The sequence below is a fragment of the Mobula birostris genome, chromosome 24 (assembly GCF_030028105.1).
Source record: "Mobula birostris isolate sMobBir1 chromosome 24, sMobBir1.hap1, whole genome shotgun sequence".
Lineage (NCBI taxonomy): Eukaryota > Metazoa > Chordata > Chondrichthyes > Myliobatiformes > Myliobatidae > Mobula > Mobula birostris.
The window spans coordinates 11,093,073-11,112,443 of record NC_092393.1 but is presented as its reverse complement, the minus strand read 5'-3'; the positions used below and the strand labels follow the sequence as shown (position 1 = coordinate 11,112,443).

Genomic DNA, 19,371 nt, shown 5'->3' with positions numbered 1-19,371 from the left:
CTGTTACCCTGTACGCTTGAGACTAGATCGAGGCTCTGGTAAGTATGACAGACTTTGGTAGGAATAAAGGATTTTCATGAATATTTGCAGCATCCAAAATTGCATTACAGCCAGTAAAACAGTATGAGGAGTCGGGTATAGACGTCCCTGGTGATGTGATGTGTTTAGTAATGCTGAGGGATATATTGGCACCTGCTTCAAAAATGAGCCCACGGTTCCTTTGTGTCAACCTGAGAGTGCAACCAGTGCATCAGATCAATCTGTCAGCCTAACCCCAGTCTCTCTGCTCTTCTGGTTACTGTATCACCTTTACTCCTGCACTATAGAATCAGGTGTTAGCTAAGGGTGTTCTAGTCTCCTGACCCTCTGAGCTACACACAATAATAGATAGAATTGTGAAAGCCAAGTGAGTCATACTTACATTACGTGCATTATACATCTGTTTCCATCATCGACACTGCAAAAATTATAGGAAAACACTTTATCATGTAGCATTGCAGCATCGAGATTACCACTGAAGCTGGTGACCTTCTGAGTCCATAAGACACAGGAGCTCAATTAGGCTATTTGGTCCAAGTCTTCATCTCAGTCATAGGTCATAAATCCCTGGAAATTGGATGTTACTTTATTAATTGCAGAAGCTTTTTGTTCGGCTTTAAAACTGCACACAGTTCTGCAATATTCTTAACATTTCTCCATAAAAATCTGGATATTTAGCATAGATGGTGGTTGTCCATCGTACCCGACGATGACAGGAAACCTGTGCGGTGAGTTTTTAAAATGGAAAAGCCATTGCACTGGGGCAGCTTCACTTTTGTGACCTTGGAAGTTTGGGTCCAGTGGTAGGTGTGGTTGTCACAAACTGGGGTCTTGCTTGGTTGCAGTGGATGAGCATGGCTTCTTCCGCCATTTGCTCTCCACAGAGCACTGAAGATCTGCCTTCCTGGCCACTGGATCTCACTATAGATATCGCCCGCCCAGTCCACTGGAGCTGACTTAATTTAGTATGCCAGAACTACCTTTGATTTGTTGTGCCAGCTCATTTACTGAATGCAGAAATTAGTGGCTGTGGTGTAAGGCATTGTTCAGATAATTGGAATATTATGAGCAGTTTTGCACACCATATCTAAGGAAGGATGGGCTGGTATTGGACAGGGTCCAGAGGAGCTTTATCCAGGAAGTGAAGCGGTTAACGTGTGAGAAACTTTTGGTGGCTGTAGGGCTGTACTCACCGGAATTTAGAAGAATGGGTGGGGATCTCATTGAAACCTATCGAATATTGAAAAGCCTAGTTGGAGTGGATGTGGGGAGGATGTTTCCAATAGTGGGAGAGTCTTGGGACCAGTGGGTCTAGCCTCAAAATACAGGGATACACTTTAGAACAGGGAGAAGCCAGAGGGTGGTGAATCTGTGGAATTCATTACCACAGATGGCTGTGGAGGTCAAGTCTTTAAAGTGGAAGTCGATAGGTTCTTGATTAGTAAGGGTGTCAAAGGTTTCAGAGAGAAGAGAGGAGAAAATAAATGGGCCATGATCGAATGGTGGAGCTGATCGATGGGCTTAATAGCCTACTTCTGCTCATGTGTTTTATGGTGGAATGGCTCTTGGATCTGATTTTAATGCAGTCACCTAGTGTTTCCTTAACTCTGATCTTGGGTGCTTTCAGATGCACATTTGCTATGATTCATTTTGTGGCGACGTTTCACATTTTGTATTTTCTGTGTGCAGATATGGCACTGCCGTTCACCTTTTATAAGTGATGCAAGTACTGAGAGATCGTATTCTTTTTTTCCATTCTAGTTTTAAACTTCTGACGTCCTCTTCACCAAGGTGTTTCCAGTAATTTGATGATGCTGTCGTCATTCACAAGATTAATGCAGCATTACTAACAAACACCTAAAAGTGATTAGTGACTGTGTGCAATGATGTACTGTGGAAACATTCTGCGAGAAGATCGCAAGTATGTGTGTGTGTTCAACACACTGGGTGATAACAGTCTGGCTGCATCGTAGTCCCGAGATCCTGCGGGCAAAGGCCATTATGTTGCTATTCCTGGCAACGCTACCGAGAAAGACTGACAGATACCAAAGACCTTCCTCACTCTGTACTAAAGTTATGGATTCAGATTGCCCAAGAGTGTGTTTTCTGTGAATCTCTGAGAGTTGCAAACGGTGGTTTCAGAAGCTGAGGTCTACAGTATTGGGGTGGGATTTGAACTCATGGCTTTTTGACTTGGGTTTAAGAGTGCCACCTGCTGATGATCAGTTGACATGGACACCAAGGGTATGACTCAAAGCTTTATTACCGAAGGAATTATGTAGGATGGATCTAAATTGGAGTTGAAAAGGTTAAATTACCGTGCTAGTAACCAGAGGCCTGGACTAACAATCCAGAAAGCCAACTTCAGACCCCATCACATAGCTAGAATTCCATTAATAATCTCAACTTTAAACAAATGTCATTCCAACTGATGAACATTAAACTACAGGACGATTGAAAACCTATCTGGTTCACCATTGTCCTTAAGGGAAGGAAATCTGCCTACTTTCCTGTCTGGCCTGTGTGTACTCAATTTAAATTCAGTTCGGATTAAGTGGGTTGCCAGGCCTTGGGTCTTCAGTCAGTACTGCAAGTTTCCTTACCTCGAGGGCATTGGTCAGCCCGGTCTATTTTTTTTAAACAAGCTTGCTTTTCTGTGTTTATCATTACCAAGGGCTGTTCTTATGAGGTTATGAGCTGAGTTCATCTTGTATATCTGTACTGGTGGGTTCTGAACGTAGTGTCATGATGTGTGCTGCCAATATCAAAACCCAAGTGTAGAGGAGGGCGCTGTGGAGACGGTGACTGGAGCTTATTCATAATAATGTCAAAAGAACGTTGGTGGCTCAGAGTGCAATAAGTAACATTCTCACAACTAAGACCCCGCGATTAATGGGCATCTGCTTGATACAAGTAACTCGAAATCCCCAAGCCTATCAAAATAAACTTAACAAGTTTAAATAGAAAGCACCAGGATACTGCATCACAAAGAGTGAGTCGCTCAAGAAAAATGCGAGGAACTCTAATCAATTAACACATCTCATTAAAGAACAATTAACCAATTCAGGTGCTCTAAAAACTTCGGAGCCCAATGCTGTCTGGTGCCCCACACTGGCCTGAGGAGCTGATTCTGAATACGTACATTTTAAAATAATGAGTAATTCAACCAAGGATATAAGCAGGCAAAGGAAGACTTATAGTCCGTGAGCCAGTAGGATTGGCCGGTACCATCTGAGGGGACTAATGCTCATAGTGATTTTTGGCAAGGTGTACACCTCTAGAGTTAGAAAATGTGTGATAGCATTGGACCAGTGGTAGGTTTATTACTTCAAATAAGTAATCACTTTTTATATATATTCCATATCAGAACAGCAGAAAATATTACTCCACCCCCACCCCAAAAGGTGTAAAACCTCATTTGGAGAGATTTCTGGAGTCTTATCAATGTCATGATATTTTCCATATTGTTGTATCAAATCAAAACGATTTTAAGCTTTTGTCATAGCATATAGAATTACAGTACAATAATTCAAATGTGGGGTTCCACACAGCCATAACCTAGGCCCCATTTGGTTGTAAAATGAATATATTTAATCAAAGACTGCTCTCCATACTTTGTTTTCCATACTTTCATAACCTATTAATAATCATAATAATTTCCCAAGTCTTCCACACCTTCATCTGAACTTTCCACACTCTCTGAGGTGGATGCCTGTTTCTGCCAGTCTACACATGTCAGTACACCCGAGGCCATTTGCAACCCACACATATCTTGGGAGTGAACATTTTTTTGGACAGTTACAGCCCAGTAGATCCAGGACGGCATCGGGTGCTGGCTGGCCTTCCATCCAGTGCACTACCAACTGTTCAGCTTCCTCTTCTCTCTTCCATCCTCTGCCAACAGGGCTTGGCACTTGTGTGCCCTTCTCCAAACATCATCTCCATATACCAGTTGGCTTGCTGTGCATGTTTTGTTAAGCAGTCCTTGCATGGTGGCAGTTGATGACTTTCGATTTCACCTTTTTTGGCACAGAAAAAGTGATACCTGAGCTCATTGACCTTGGTGGTCGATGCTTTTGGGGCATACAGGAGACATGTAAATGCCTCCAGTTTGTCCATCAGTTCTGGGGAGAGGCCCCATTCCTGACCCAACTCTAAGAATGTGTCCTGAGTTTCCCTGTTGCTGGTCAAAAGTTTTAGGGCACTTGTCTTCCCTTTGCCTGCAAAAGTGCTTACAGTGTCACATTCTGTGTATGCGTGCAACCCAATGAGAGCCCTACAAACCTCTATGCCAACAGTGGCAGCAACCTTCCTGATGTCTACAAGCCTTGTACGGGTTCTAGTGCCACACTTTTGGAACAATGGGGCCTCAATCTTGTCACAAAATGCTAAAGACTTGATAAAGACATCTGTGTCTTCTGAGCAGATCGCTAAAGATTGGTATCCCTCTCTTGTGGCATGGGCAGCATGGAGAAGTAGGTGGCCATCTGCTTCTTGTTGACATTGAAGAGCTGATACCTCCTCACTGTCTTGAGATGTGATTCTATAATATTTGTCATTCACAGTTGCATACAGAATCTTTTCCTATAGCTTTGCTCCGTACTCCGCCTTCCTCCATTCATGGACTATGAAGCTAATGAGACTATTTTTGTTACTGACTTTGGTCAGGAAGCCCCTCCACTGCCTTACCATCTGTGTGCCTGTGATACCTTGCAACTCATGACCAGTCTCTTCACCCCATAGAGATCGTTCACTATTCTTGATAGAGTTCTCCTTGTATGTGTCGAACAAAACATCTATTCTGCTACTCTGACTGTCTTCCATCAGAGCCATACCCAGAATTGTTGTGGCCACATCTCTGAGAGTAACTTGCTCACCTTTCACTCTTTGGACCAAGTTCATTCCATCAATCACTGTAGCAGTTTCCTGGGAGTTGCTCTTCCACTGCTACATTTTTCAGCAAGGTTGTGGCTAAAGTAGCTTTGTTTGTCTTTCTCAGCAACCGTTCTGGTGTGGACAGGGCCCAGGCCAATGGTCCAAGGGGATGATAAAGGATATCCTTCATACGTAGACTGCGCCCTTGTGCCATCACTATGATGCGTCCAAACACAGACCTGTCTGCTTTTAAGATGTTCGCTCTCCCATTTGATTTCACTTCTCTCTTCTTACATATATCACTGAATGTTTTCAGTTTGTTGGTTTTCATTGGGTCATAGAATTTCTTTGCTGGTGGGTCTTCCTCTAGTTTCTCATCCTTGAGGGTTACATAGCATTGCTCACCAATCTCATATCCCTTCATCAGGTCAGAGGCAACGTCCTTGGGGGCTGCCTTTGCCGTAGAGATGCTAATGAGGTCCCGCTTCTCTGCAAGTGGGTTAACCCATTCATGTATGAGGCTAACCACTGCTGAAACTGCTTCCTCATCTTTCTGGATTCTTGGTGGCTGTAGCTCTGGATGACAAAGCTGTAGTTTGTTGCCTTGCACCATCTCCCTTAACTGTCCCAGGAATGCACTGTGGTGCTCAGCTGTTATGTAGTAATGCTTGATAGCTCCAGCATTCAGGCTGAACCATGATGTGCCTCCAGGAGTCTGTGTGTCTTTGTTCACTGTGGCTTCAATAGCCTATTCCAGAGGGATCTGCCCAAAGGGGTTGTTACTTGACAGCTACACTGAGAATTGGCCTGTCGTGAAGGCCTCATACACAGACGGGTTCTTCTCTGGGAGGTTCATCATCTGAGCAAAGTAAGGGGACAGGTACCTGGCATGATTCATCTTATCATGGACAAAGCACCATGGAATCATGGTTCCTATAGCATGGAGGTGCCACTCCCAGTCCCCCTCACAGAAAGCTACCATTGCTGCAATGCTATCACATATTTTCTAGCACTAGGGGTGTATACCTTGCCAAAAATCACTAAGAATTATTCCCCCCAGATGGTACCGGTGGCCCAAATTTGAGGTCCTGGCTCACGGACTATTAAGGGGACAGATCTTATAGATAAGAAGCAGAGGCTGTTGGCTAGAGCTCTATGTGCCTCTGTTAGATGTTGTCACCTCTGGGGCACAGTTCTGAGGGAGAAATCCCCTACTAATGGCCTCAACACAAAAATCAAGAGCCAACCAAGTAGGGTGCTGAGGGAGTGCTGCTCTTCTGGGTGGCATTCTAATGAGATGTTAAATCAAGGTACCCTGTGCTCCTTCAGAATGATGTGACGGGGAGGTTTTGGTGTAAATGTAGTCGCTCTGGAAGGCTGCTACTTTATTCCTGTTTGAGGGCATGTAATTGTTCTTCTTACCTATGCTTCACGAGAAATTATTCATAGAGTTCATATCCCGGACTTAAGTGATAATAGGTTTGTGCAGGATTGCTGAGATGAAAGGCCAGTATAATCTCACTGAGTGGGGAATGAGCTCTGATGAAGGGTCTCAGACCTTGAAGCATTATCTACAGAAGCCATCTGACCTGTTTGTAGCATTCTCTGTTTTAAACATCCCCAGTTTATCCTCCTCCTCTCTGTCTCCTGCCTGTATATTTTATGTCAGTCACTTTTACAAACACCACATTAACTTTGGATTTATGGATTTGTGAGATGGTCCCCTGTTTTTCGTGATGTTAATCCTGGGTTTGCTATAAACCAAACCTGCCGGCGTCCTGAACTATCACCACAGATGGCTGAGGACTAAGACAGCTTACAAATGGAGAGCTTTCTATTCATTTAAGTGGTCATTGTGAATTGTGTGGTTAAGGAGAAAAGTGGGTACTTAGCAAGTGAAGGAAAATAGGGACCCTGGCCTAGTCAAGCGAGGGAGAGGTCTATGGACAGCCCGTGGCTTGTCAGCACTCACTGACCACATGGCCTGTTTCTGTGATGTGATCTATTGTATCAGTAGTGTAGTGGTTAGCACAACGCTTTACAGTACCAGTGACCCAGGTCCAATTCCCATGCTGCCTGTAAGAGGTTTGTACATTCTCCCCATGACTACTTTGGTTTCCTCCGGGTGCTCTGGTTTCCTCCTACAGTCCAAAGACCTACCGGTTATTGGTCATTGTAAATTGTCCTGTGATTAGGCTTGGGTTAAATTGGGGGTTGCAGGTTGGCGTGGCTGGAGGGACCACAAGGACCTACTCCAAACGGTTTCTCAATAAAGTATAATCTGTATTTTATAGTTTATCGTTAATGGTGAAGTGGGTGTGCTGCCCACTCCAACAATAGCTTCTTGAGAAACAGGACACAAGTGGCCAATTGTGCAGTGTTCACTTTCAAAGTAAATTTTATTATCATACATGTCACCATATATAAGCCTGAGGTTAGTTTTCCTGTGGGCATTCTCAGCAAATCTATAGAATAGTAACTGTAATAGTATCAATGAAAGATCAACTAGAGTGCAGAAGACAAATGAACTTTGCAAATGCAGATATAAATAATGAGAACATGAAGTAACAAGATAAAGAGTCCTTAAAGTGATATCATTGGTGTGGGAACATCTCAATAGATGGACAAGTGAGTGTGGTTATCCCCTCTTTTTTCCAAGAGCCCGATGGTTGAGGGGTAGAAACTGTACTTGAACCTGGTGGTGCGAGTTCTGAGGTTCTAGTACTTTCTACATGATAAAGAGAGCAGGGCCTGGGTGGTCGGGGTCTCTGATAATGGATACTGTCTTCCTGTGACAGCGTTTCATGTAGATGTAGAACGTGATGTCAGACAGCAGGTGGACTGGAGTTCAGGTTCACCAGAGGTTAACAGGTGTTAAATAATGAAATGAAAGATAAAAAGGCAATGGTAAAGTCGTATAGATCCTTGACAACTTTACATTCGTTCATTGTGTGTGTGTTAGGCTGTGCACTGTGGAATACATATTGATAGAGTGGAGTTTTATGAAGATTCAATTGAACATTGCCTCATCAGGGAAGAAAAATATCCAGTCAGCCTTGGAAATTGAAAGCAGTTTTTATTAGGCCAGATGGTTTTATGAGTGACTCAATAAAGATGTCTTGAGTTGTGATGGTTCGGGACAGATTGGTTAGAACAGCATGCTTCCATTTGCAGAGATGGCATCACTTAAGTCAAAGTCCAATAGAGTTATTCACAATAAAGGTGACAGGTTGTGAACTAAACTACAAGAAAGCATTTGAGCCAGAACAGAAGTCAGGTCTGCAATGAAGAAATGATTAGACAGGTGGCTGTAGGAAACCCGAGTGAATGAGAACGGGAAACAAAGTAGGCTTGAGATTAGGTAACTCATTGCTTGCTTACAAGCTGTGCATTGACAACTGCTCACAGACGGCTTCCATGTTGTTAGATTTTGCACGGTGCCATGAGCGCAGGATTGGACAGGAGTTGGTCAGTGACATGTTTGGGTTCCAAAGCGCTATCATGACCTTGCTTTGTTAATAACTGCTGCAGAGCTTCAAAGGGAGTGTGTGTGTGTGTGTGTGTGTGTGTGTGTGTGTGTGTGTATATGTATGTGTGAGGGATGAGTCAGGAGGGAGGAGTCCCGATCTCCAGTTTATTTTTAAACAGTCACTTTACAAACGGTATTTGTCTTTTAGTGTGGTAGAAGATGGCGTGACTGTTGGGAGTTTGGATCGATTCAGGCTGTAAACACATGCAATGAAGAATCCCACGCTCAGGCTAATGATCTGCACTGGCTCCTGAGAATAATGTCAGGAATCTTGGCACAGGCTTTGAGTTGAATTCCAGCCATGCTTGTCCTGCTCAGTGAACTGGATGGGCAGCTCGCAGCCAGTAGGGGTGGTTGAGGAACTGTCCCTGCTGGGATTTTGTCACCAGACTATGCAAATGCCCTTTTACCCTATGCGATGGGTTCAAAGGGACTTCATGTACAGTTGAAGGTACATAGAGTTGTCCAAAGTCTCAGCTGTGGCAAGACCTGGCTGGGTTAGTCAGGCAGGCAGTTTTCCACTCTAAGAGAGTTGGTGACACTACTCCCATGTAGTCTCAGAAACCCATTTGGTCAAAAAGTTGAGTGTTGTCTGAGTATAGAGTGGTTGTAGCCCATTTTGTTTTGATGCCCCAAACACATTGTAGTTGGTGACAAATCAAATGAAGCCAGCTCAGAGTGCCACTACTGATACTGATATCACTGACAGAGTAGTGCAGCAGTTAGTCTATTATATCACCTCCAGGGCCCCAGGTTCGATCTTGACCTGGGTGGAGTTTGCAGGTTCTCTGACCACAGTGGGTGATGTGCTTCAGCCTATGGAACACAAGCTAACAGATTATTGTACTTCAGGAAATGAAAATTAATTTCAAGACTAGCAGGTATTGCCCATCCCAGGACAATCATAGTGGTGAGCCACGTCCTTAACCTTGCTTCGACAGTCTGAGGTACCCACCTGCTTCAAGCAGGCTTCAATTATATAGGTGCCTAAGAAGGATGTGGTGACCTGCCTCAGTGACTATCATCCAGTGGCACTTACATCCACTGTGATGCAACGTTTTGAGAGGATGGTGATGAAACATATCAACACCTGCCTGAGAAGCGACTTGAATCTGCTCTAATTTGCTTAGCGGCGCAACAGGTCCACAGTAGATACCATTTCACTGGCTCTTCACTCAACCCTGGAACATCTCAACCACCAAGATGCATACATCAGGATGTTCTTTATTGACTACAGCTCAGCATTCAATGCTGTCATCCCCTCAACACTAATCAATAAGCTTCAAGATCTTGGCCTCAATACCTCCTTGTGTAATTGGATTCTCCCCAGTCAGTTTGGATTGGCAACAGCATCTCCCACAATCTCTATCAGTATTGGTTCACCACGAAGCTGTGTGCTTTGCCCCCTTTCTAGCTGTGCCTAGCCCGACTTTATAGACTTCAGATATGTGAAAAGAAAAAGATTGGTTAAGACAAATGTAGGTCCCCTTCAGACAGAAACAGGTGAATTGATTGTGGGGAGCAAGGACCTGGCAGACCAATTGAATAATTACTTTGGTTCTGTCTTCACTAAGGAGGACATAAATAATCTTCCGGAAATAGTAGGGGCAGAGGGTCCAGTGAGATGGAGGAACTGAGGGAAATACATGTTAGTAGGGAAGTGGTGTTAGGTAAATTGAAGGAATTAAAGGCGGATAAATCCCCAGGGCCAGATGGTCTGCATCCCAGAGTGTTTAAGGAAGTAGCCCAAGAAATAGTGGATGCATTAGTGATAATTTTTCAAAACTCTTTAGATTCTGGACTAGTTCCTGAGGATTGGAGGGTGGCTAATGTAACCCCACTTTTTAAAAAAGAAGGGAGAGAGAAACCAGGGAATTATAGACCGGTTAGCCTAACATCAGTGGTGGGGAAACTGCTAGAGTCAGTTATCAAAGATGTGATAACAGCACATTTGGAAAGCGGTGAAATCATCGGACAAAGTCAACATGGATTTGTGAAAGGAAAATCATGTCTGACGAATGTCATAGAATTTTTTGAGGATGTAACTAGTAGAGTGGATAGGGGAGAACCAGTGGATGTGGTATATTTGGATTTTCAAAAGGCTTTTGACAAGGTCCCACACAGGAGATTAGTGTCAAACTTAAAGCACACGGTATTGGGGGTAAGGTATTGATGTGGATAGAGAATTGGTTGGCAGACAGGAAGCAAAGAGTGGGAATAAACGGGACCTTTTCAGAATGGCAGGCAGTGACTAGTGGGGTACCGCAAGGCTCAGTGCTGGGACCCCAGTTGTTTACAATATATATTAATGACTTGGATGAGGGAATTAAATGCAGCATCTCCAAGTTTGCGGATGACACGAAGCTGGGCGGCAGTGTTAGCTGTGAGGAGGATGCTAAGAGGATGCAGAGTGACTTGGATAGGTTAGGTGAGTGGGCAAATTCATGGCAGATGCAATTTAATGTGGATAAATGTGAAGTTATTCACTTTGGTGGCAAAAACAGGAAAACAGATTATTATCTGAATGGTGGCCGATTAGGAAAAGGGGAAGTGCAACGAGAACTGGGTGTCATTATACACCAGTCATTGAAAGTGGGCATGCAGGTACAGCAGGCAGTGAAAAAGGCGAATGGTACGCTGGCATTTATAGCAAGAGGATTCGAGTACAGGAGCAGGGAGGTACTACTGCAGTTGTACAAGGCCTTGGTGAGACCACACCTGGAGTATTGTGTGCAGTTTTGGTCTCCTAATCTGAGGAAAGACATCCTTGCCATAGAGGGAGTACAAAGAAGGTTCACCAGATTGATTCCTGGGATGGCAGGACTTTCATATGATGAAAGACTGGATGAACTAGGCTTGTACTCGTTGGAATTTAGAAGATTGAGGGGGGATCTGATTGAAACGTATAAAATCCTAAAGGGATTGGACAGGCTAGATGCAGGAAGATTGTTCCCGATGTTGGGGAAGTCCAGAACGAAGGGTCACAGTCTGAGGATAAAGGGGAAGCCTTTTAGGACCGAGATTAGGAAAAACTTCTTCACACAGAGAGTGGTGAGTCTGTGGAATTCTCTGCCACAGGAAACAGTTGAGGCCAGTTCATTGGCTATATTTAAGAGGGAGTTAGATATGGCCCTTGTGGCTAAAGGGATCAGGGGGTATGGAGGGAGGCTGGTGCAGGATTCTGAGTTGGATGATCAGCCATGATCATACTGAATGGTGGTGCAGGCTCGAAGGGTCGAATGGCCTACTCCTGCACCTATTTTCTATGTTTCTATGTTTTACACTTATGATTGTGTGGCTAGGCACAGCTCCAATGCCATATTCAAGTTTGCTGATGACACCACTGTCATAGGTCGAATCAAAGGTGGTGATGAATCAGCATATAGGAGGGAGATTGAAAATCTGGCTGAATGGTGCCACAACAACAACCTCTTATTGACTTTCAGCAAGACCAAAGAGCTGATTATTGACTCCAGGAGGAGGAAGTCGGCGGTCCATGAGCCAGTGGTGGAGGTGGAGACTATAAGCAATTTAAAATTCCTTGGTGTTATCATTTCAGAGGACGTGTCCTGGGCCCAGTACATAAAAGCAATTACAAAGAACGCACAGCAGTCCCTCGATTTCCTTAGGAGTTTGTGGAGATTTGACATGACATCTAAAACTTCGACAAACTTCTATAAATGTGCATGGAGAGTATATTGACTGGCTGCATCACAGCCTGACATGGAAACACTAATGCCGTTGAACAGAAGATCCCATAGAAAGCAGTAGACATCACAGGTAAAACCTTCCCCACCATTGAGCATGTCTACACAAAGTGTTATTGCAGCAAAGCAGCATTCACCATCAGGGACCCTCACCACCCAGGCAATGCTCTCCCTCACTGCTGCCATCAGAAAGAAGCTCCAGGAGCCTCAGGACTTGTACCACAAGGTTCAGGAACGTTATTACCCCTCAACCACCAGGCTCTGAAACCAAAGGGGATAACTTCACTCAACTTCACTTGCCCCCATCACTGAACTGTTCCCATGATCTGTGGACTCACTTTCCAAGACTCTTCATCTCATGTTCTCGATATTTATAGCTCATTTATTTATTATTATTATTATTATTATTATTATTTTTATATTTGCACAGTTTGTCTTTTGCACACTGGTTGTCCTCTCTGTTGGTGAAGCCTTTCATTGATTCTATTATGGTTATTGGATTTATTGAGAATGCCCACAAGAAAATGAATCTCAGGGTTCTATATAGTGACATATATGTACCTTGATAATAAATTTACTTTGAATTTTGGAGTCTCTATGTGGAATATCCTCCATAAGGGAGTTTCTCAACACTGAAGGATCGGTGTTAAATTTCCAATTCGTGATGAGTTAACCAGGGGTTTTAAGGTGACACATAACCTTCAGTCAGACTGATAACAATGTCATTCTTGGCAGAGGATTGCAGTGCACTCTGCAGAGGGTTCTCCATGGGGCTAAATCTGTCTATTATGCACCTCCTTGCGATACTCTGGCCGCCATCTTCAGCTGGTTCATTGGTGATCTTCTTTCCAATACAGGGTTGCAAGTGGAGATGTTCACTGATTGCACAACGCTGAATTCATTTGCAGGTCCTCCACGAATGAGATGGCACATAATTGCACGTAGATGGAGACAGGGTATGGTGTGGTTGATTGAAAGCATGGTAGAACCAGTAGAGGGGAGGGGGAGAATGCAGAGGATATAGGATTGGATATAGAGTGGGGAGTGGTGGAGGGAGAGTAGGAGGTGAGGGGAAGGGATGGGTAAAGAGTGGTGAGTAATTGAGAGGATGTTGATGGAGAGTTCTAAGGGAGGAGGAGGAAAACATTTGAGTAAAGAATAGGAGGGGTTGGATGGTGAGTTGTGGGTAGGGATTGGACGGAGAGAGTGGAGGGAAGGAGGGGCAGTATTTGGTGCAGTCGACTGGGAAGGGGTGTGGTTTTGAGTGAGTGGCTTTGGATGGAGTGCAGGGCAGGTGTCCCTTGTTTCGTGCAGTTGAATATTCCCCATGCTCACTGAGGTAAGGTTGGGGGTCTGATCTGCATGCCTCAAGATATTTAACCATATCTACTCAAGGCACATATACTAAATATGTTATTTTCCTAAATCAGTACAGATGGCAGAATGGTTTCTCAGAAGGCACATTTGAGTGTATTGGCCAGTTGGAGAGGGCGATATGTTCGTGGGATGTGTGGAATTTGATTGCAGGGCCCCACCCTTGGCCAGTAACCCCAGTTTAACCATGAGATAAGCTTTCTCAACAGCCAATTATAGAAGCAGTCAGCGGCACAGCCACACCACTCTGCTGGGTGCTGGGGAGAGGGGGTGGGTAAGGGAGGAGTTGCAAGTGAACCCTGAGATTGCACTCCTCTTGGGTTGGGAATGGAAGAACAATTGTTCTGAGCAGCTGCCCCTGTCAGTAATGTGGGGAAATGATGGAGGAAGGGGATGGTGGGGCAAAGGGCTCATTTATTAGGCCCACAGTGTAAGTGCGGACACTTCCCTCTCTCATGTTGGAGTAGGTTAATACACTTGTTTTAATCAAGGTTCCAAAAGCCTTTGATGTCTCACCTTGTCAAGAGTCATCTGGAAGCCTAAGTATATTCTGTCCATCTTTATAAAGTTATTTCCTAAAAGAACTCCAAGAAGTGTGTGGGGTGATGGAGAGCTGTCATTCAGTCTTGCTTTGACACCGTTTTACGTGGCTTTGTCTTCGCCTCCCTGCCCCTCTTCTACCTCTCCAGGAAGGAGTTTTAAAGGGGATAGAAGGGGTCAGTTTGTTCACACGAGAGGTTGATTCTGTTACGTACCCCGTAACTGGGTTGCTAAACCAGCAGAAATGGATCACTCAGTTGGAGTCTGGATTACTAGAACTAAGAAAGTTTTATTAAAGCAACAAGCAACACAGTACTCTAATCAAAAGGATAATAAATGCAACAGTTCAGCAATGATAAACACACATGTACGCAGAATTAAGATAACAGGATCAGTCAAGCTCTATCGTTGTCTAGGGGTAAATGACCAGTTTCAAAGTGACGCAAAGTTCAGTTCAATTTAGTTCAGTTCAGTTCGCAGACAGTGGGGGGAAGGAGAGAGAGAGCAAAACGAATGAATATTCAAACGGCTTCCACACACAGACCTTTGATATTCTTCGCAGTCAGCTTTCATGCGAGCCCTTTGTGATGTCATCTGAGGTCACCGACCGTGACCCCTCCGTTTCCAGATACGATCGTTTCTCTGCGGCGAACCTGGCACCCAGGCAAGGGCGGACACACACCAGGTTCCCGCCGATCGTACCTTTCCACCCTGTGCGTCTATGGCTTGATCCCGCGACCAGCCGTCCAAAACTTCCCACTGACGTGTGGGAGACGCACCGCTTCCAGGGTCTCGTTACCTCGGGGTGTCGTGTGTGTTCTGTCTTAGCGAACCTGTCCCTTTTTATCCCCCTGCTGGGGTATCGCCTGTCCATCACTTCATACAGTTCAGGGTTCAAAGGGGGGAGCCGATCTTGACAGCTCTCCTTCCGTTAAACTCTCCCGTCCCTTCATTAACATCTCCAAGCGCTGCTCCATTATTGTCCTTATCTCTCTTTCTCCTGAAGACAGATGGTAGACCAACTGCTGATCCCACTGGTGCCAGCACAGGACAGCTAACATCTTAATCTATGTGTATTCTCGTCACAATTCTCAGGAACATGCTGCTGACAGAGGTGGTGGAATCAGATGCACACTGTCTGTAAGAGACATCTGGACAAGCACCTGACAAGGCATAGAAGGATATGATCCTAATGTAGGCAAATGGGATTGGAGTAAATGGTCAAAAAAGTCAGAATGGATGCTTTGGGCCGAAGGGCCTGTTTTGCGTTGTATGATTCCGACTCAAATGTGGACAGATTGATTTCCCTTTGTCCAACTGTTGTTGACGTTTGATCGCTGTGAATTTCCCAAAGGTTCTGCTGTAACAGTTTTATTATCTTCTTGTAGAGTAGATGCCTTTAGAAGTTGGAGCTATTTCAGTCTTGCTCTTCAATGCGGCAGGAGGTGGTTGGAGCCTCAGTCAGCTTGAAGTGCCGGTAGGGCCTATTCCATGCTGTATCTCAATAAATAAATAATTTTCTAACAATCAGAGCACTTGGAATAAAGACAGAAAATCCTGAAAAATGTCAACAGGTCAGGCAGCATCTATATTTTACTCTCAATGTATACTGTATATTATCAGTATGGTGTATATAATTCATACCATAATTACAATAAGGCATGTGTTTCTCTACTGTAGTTTGCCATTAGTTCAGTAGTTTCATTTAAGATGCATTTAACACCATTCGCAAGAAGCTGTGTCTCAAAGTGTGACTGGTATATGTGACAAGAGAGTGAAGTGGCTGCTGTGTGAGGTGAGAGAGTGGAAGACCAGGGCCAGGGTGCCCAGTTTAAAGTATAAATTAAGTAGAAGCACAGATGAGGGACTCAGCTTTCTGTCATCTCTGTCTGGTGTTTGCAAATGATCTCAGGAAAAGAAAACGTAGACTAAAAAAAACATTTTCTTAAAGAGCTGTAAAGGGTGTCCCGCGCAAGTTTTTATGCTGAATAAAGGCTCTGGCTGTTCTTTAAGCTCCACCTTCTTTTCTCCCTTTCATTTTCCTTCAATTGATCTGACAGCTATGTGCAGCGGGATTGTGTGAACAGTGTTTAATTGGGCCTCTCACATGTCGTTAATCAGTGTAACCTGGAGCTGGGGCAGTAGGTGAGGAGAACAGGGTGCTCGAGCTCAGGGTGGGAGGATCAAGAAGGAACAGTTTGCTTTGAACTGAGTGATTCTTATCAAGTCACAGTTCTGCTGTGGATGATCCTGGACGACAGGGAGGCTCTTTTGAGAGTGCGTTGATTTCAGGATGGAGGGTGACCAGGAGATCCAGTGGACCCCTCCCCCCGCCACCCCGAGTTAAGTCCGACCACAAGGGACCTCTGAGACCTACTGATGAGGGAGACAGTCAGCAGCAGGGAGTGGGGAGAGAGGGCTGATGCAGTTTTATACAGGATGCTGCAGCACATTAGCACGCTGAGGAATTCATAGAAGATTTGGAAGTGAAGTAGTTCCCTTGAGTTTATTACTCGAGAGGCTCTCGCAAACTCACCTCTCACGAAGGATTTGAGGAGGTGATGTGAAGCTTGTTGAGGGGTAGGCGTCACCAAGGGAGGGAGTGCAGCTTTGTCGGACTAAAAGAGGTGAATGCTTCTCAGTCTCGCCTCTCTGGAGCTCGAAGATAGGAGGGAAGGTGAAATTCCGACAGCACGCCCAAGCGTGACCGGGCTCTGAATCTACTTGTTGCAGCAGTGTAAGGTTCCTTTTCAGATTTCCTTGGAGAAAAACACTCAGCTCAAGCAGAGAGGGGGAGAGGAAGCCAAGTGCGAGCTGGAAGCTGCTGCTCCTCCCGGGAGCACAGAACGGCAAAGGATAGTGGTGTGAGGAGGTGTGATCCACGGGCACTGTCAGGCTGGATGCTTGTCCAGTGAGCTAACATGATTGGCAGCAGATGTTGAAGAAGCTGCTTGCTTGTGGCATTAATTGTAGGAAACTCGAGCAGAGAGCGATGGGTCAGACAAGTTCCTGCACTCCAACAGGTCAGTATCATTTAATCTCTGATCCCCATGTTGGTCAATAGGTTAACCAGATGGGTAAATTCCCTTTCTTTATATTGTATGTTGTTTTAGTCTGTAAAATTGAGGTTGAAGCACTATCAATCCCTTTATCTTGACTCCTGCTGGAATGGTGTCAATGTTAGCCATTTGCTGCTGTGGGGGTGTTCCCCCCAAGTGGGATTACATCGAGGTGGGTGGGATGACTTTGGGGTGGGGTTGAGAAGTTGCCAAACCTATGTCCAGGATTGTCTGATGTCCGATAGGGAATCTGAAGTAGTAGCTGCAGCTAGCTTCCCCAACTCGAACCCTTTGGGTAGGGACAGGCAGTCCCAGTGGTCCCTGCTCCAGTGGCTGAGTCTGGGGGTTAAATCTGAGTGAGATAATGAGTGGTTAGAGGAGTGATGATTGGAAGCTGAGCGGGGACAGTTATCACCAATGTCCTTTACCTCACAAATATGCTTCAGAACATGAAACATATAACCATACAGCACAGTGCAGATCTTTCAGCCACAATGTTAACCTACTTGAGAATCAATCTAACACTTCCCTCCCACAAATCCTTCCATGCTTCATTTATCAACTGACCATGATATTTCAAGTGTGGCCTGACCAGTTCCATGGTGCTACAACGTTACATTGCGCTCTTGTATGCAATCTCGGAACCATTTTCATCAATGTCCTTTGAAGCCTCTCCAATGTCAGCACATCCTTCCTGAGATAAGGTGAACAAAATTGCTCACAACACTCCAACTGAAGCCTCACCAGTACTTTATAAAGACTCAAAATTACATCCTTGCTCGTATATTTTAGTCTACTTCAAATAAATCCTAATGCATTTGCCTTCCTCACCACCAACTCAACCTGCTAATTAACCTTTAGGGAATTCTCCACAAGGACTTGCAAGTCCATTTGATCCAAAGATTAAAATTAAAATTTCCATTTAGAAAATAGCTTACACTTTTATTTCTTCCACCAAAGTGCTTGACCATACACTTATTCCATCTCCCACTTCTTTGCCCATTCTTCTAATTTGTTTAAGTCCTTAACAATGTTAGCCATTTGTCTGTCTGCTTCCTTAACACTACTGGTGCCGGGCAGATCATGCCATACATAATTACGCAGTGCCAGTCGAAAGAAAACAGATTGCAAATTTCCACATGGTGGAACAGCTACAGAGAAAGTGCAGTGCACGCAGACAAAGAAAGTCGAAGGGCAGTGGCAAGGTAGACTGGGGGGGATCAAGTGTTTAGTCAATGCGTGCCAAAGTGAAATGTACGTGCTTGTTGGTGAGTTCTGGCAATGAGGCATTCCAACAGTCTGCATGGGAAACCATCTCACACGATCCGTTATCTTTTCCTCCCAGAAGCACTGCAGCAGCTTTTCAGCTGACCACTGCCTCATGGACTTGTGGTCAAAAGTTTTGACCTGCAGAAAGTTTTCCAAAAACGACAGGTCCGACTAAAAGATTACTCACACCAGTCCCATTTCCCCCGCCTGCTTCATAACGATGGAAGTGTTGTTGAGCTGTTTACATTGGAACATCTACACACCCACAACGGGGCGGGGCACTGGAACTCCTGTAGAATTGAACAGAAGCCCCTCTGGGATCTCTTCGCCCGAGGTTACCTGACCTTCTGGAGAGAACCAGTGAAGTCGTGCGAGATGTTCCCTTGTCAGCATTGTGCAGGATACATGGTAGCTGTGTTCACTTCAAGATTGCCATCCAGTACATCTTCACATTTATACATTGCCACACATTTAAATCAGTTTCATTCCACTTCTCCCTAGTGATTAATCGCTTTGCCAAGGTGGAACTTGATCTTGCAGTAGCAATTCAAGACTTGTTCCAAGTGTTTGGCCCTTAAATCTCATCAGGCAGCTAGATTCTATAGATGTGTATTGGAGCGTATATTGACTGGCTGCATCACAACCAGTCACCAAAAAAAACACCAATCCTACAAAAAGGTAGTGGGTATGACCCAGTCTAGCATGGGTAAAGCCCTCCTCACCATCGAACACATCTACATGGAGCGTTGTGGAGGGAGGGGTGTGGGTCAGGTGGAGTGCCGAGGGGTGGTTGTGTGGGTGGAGACACATCCAGCCCTGAGACATCAGGCAAGGTCGTTTGCTTCCAAACAATTGGTTTATTGATTATTACGGAATATCTCTCTGGTGCTTCCCACTCCCTGCCCCCTTCTGACTCTCACTCCACAATAGAGACCCATGTCAGAATCAGATTTATCATGGTTTCATCGGGGAGCAGCTG

The 19,371-nt window shown here is 44.8% G+C and overlaps 1 protein-coding gene across 6 annotated transcripts in view; it reads left to right on the top strand.

The window, feature by feature from the left end:
- The window catches only part of LOC140187341 (caskin-2-like), a 303,949-nt gene that overhangs the window by 136,783 nt on the left and 147,795 nt on the right, over positions 1–19,371 (top strand). The window contains exon 1 of one of the 6 annotated variants that reach the window (XM_072242541.1): positions 16,729–17,087. The exons of the other annotated variants lie outside the window; for them this stretch is intronic. Coding sequence (XP_072098642.1) covers positions 17,000–17,087 — 88 coding nt within the window. The 5' untranslated portion in view covers positions 16,729–16,999. Of the gene's footprint in view, positions 1–16,728; positions 17,088–19,371 lie in introns of those variants that run through there. 6 annotated transcript variants of the gene reach the window in all.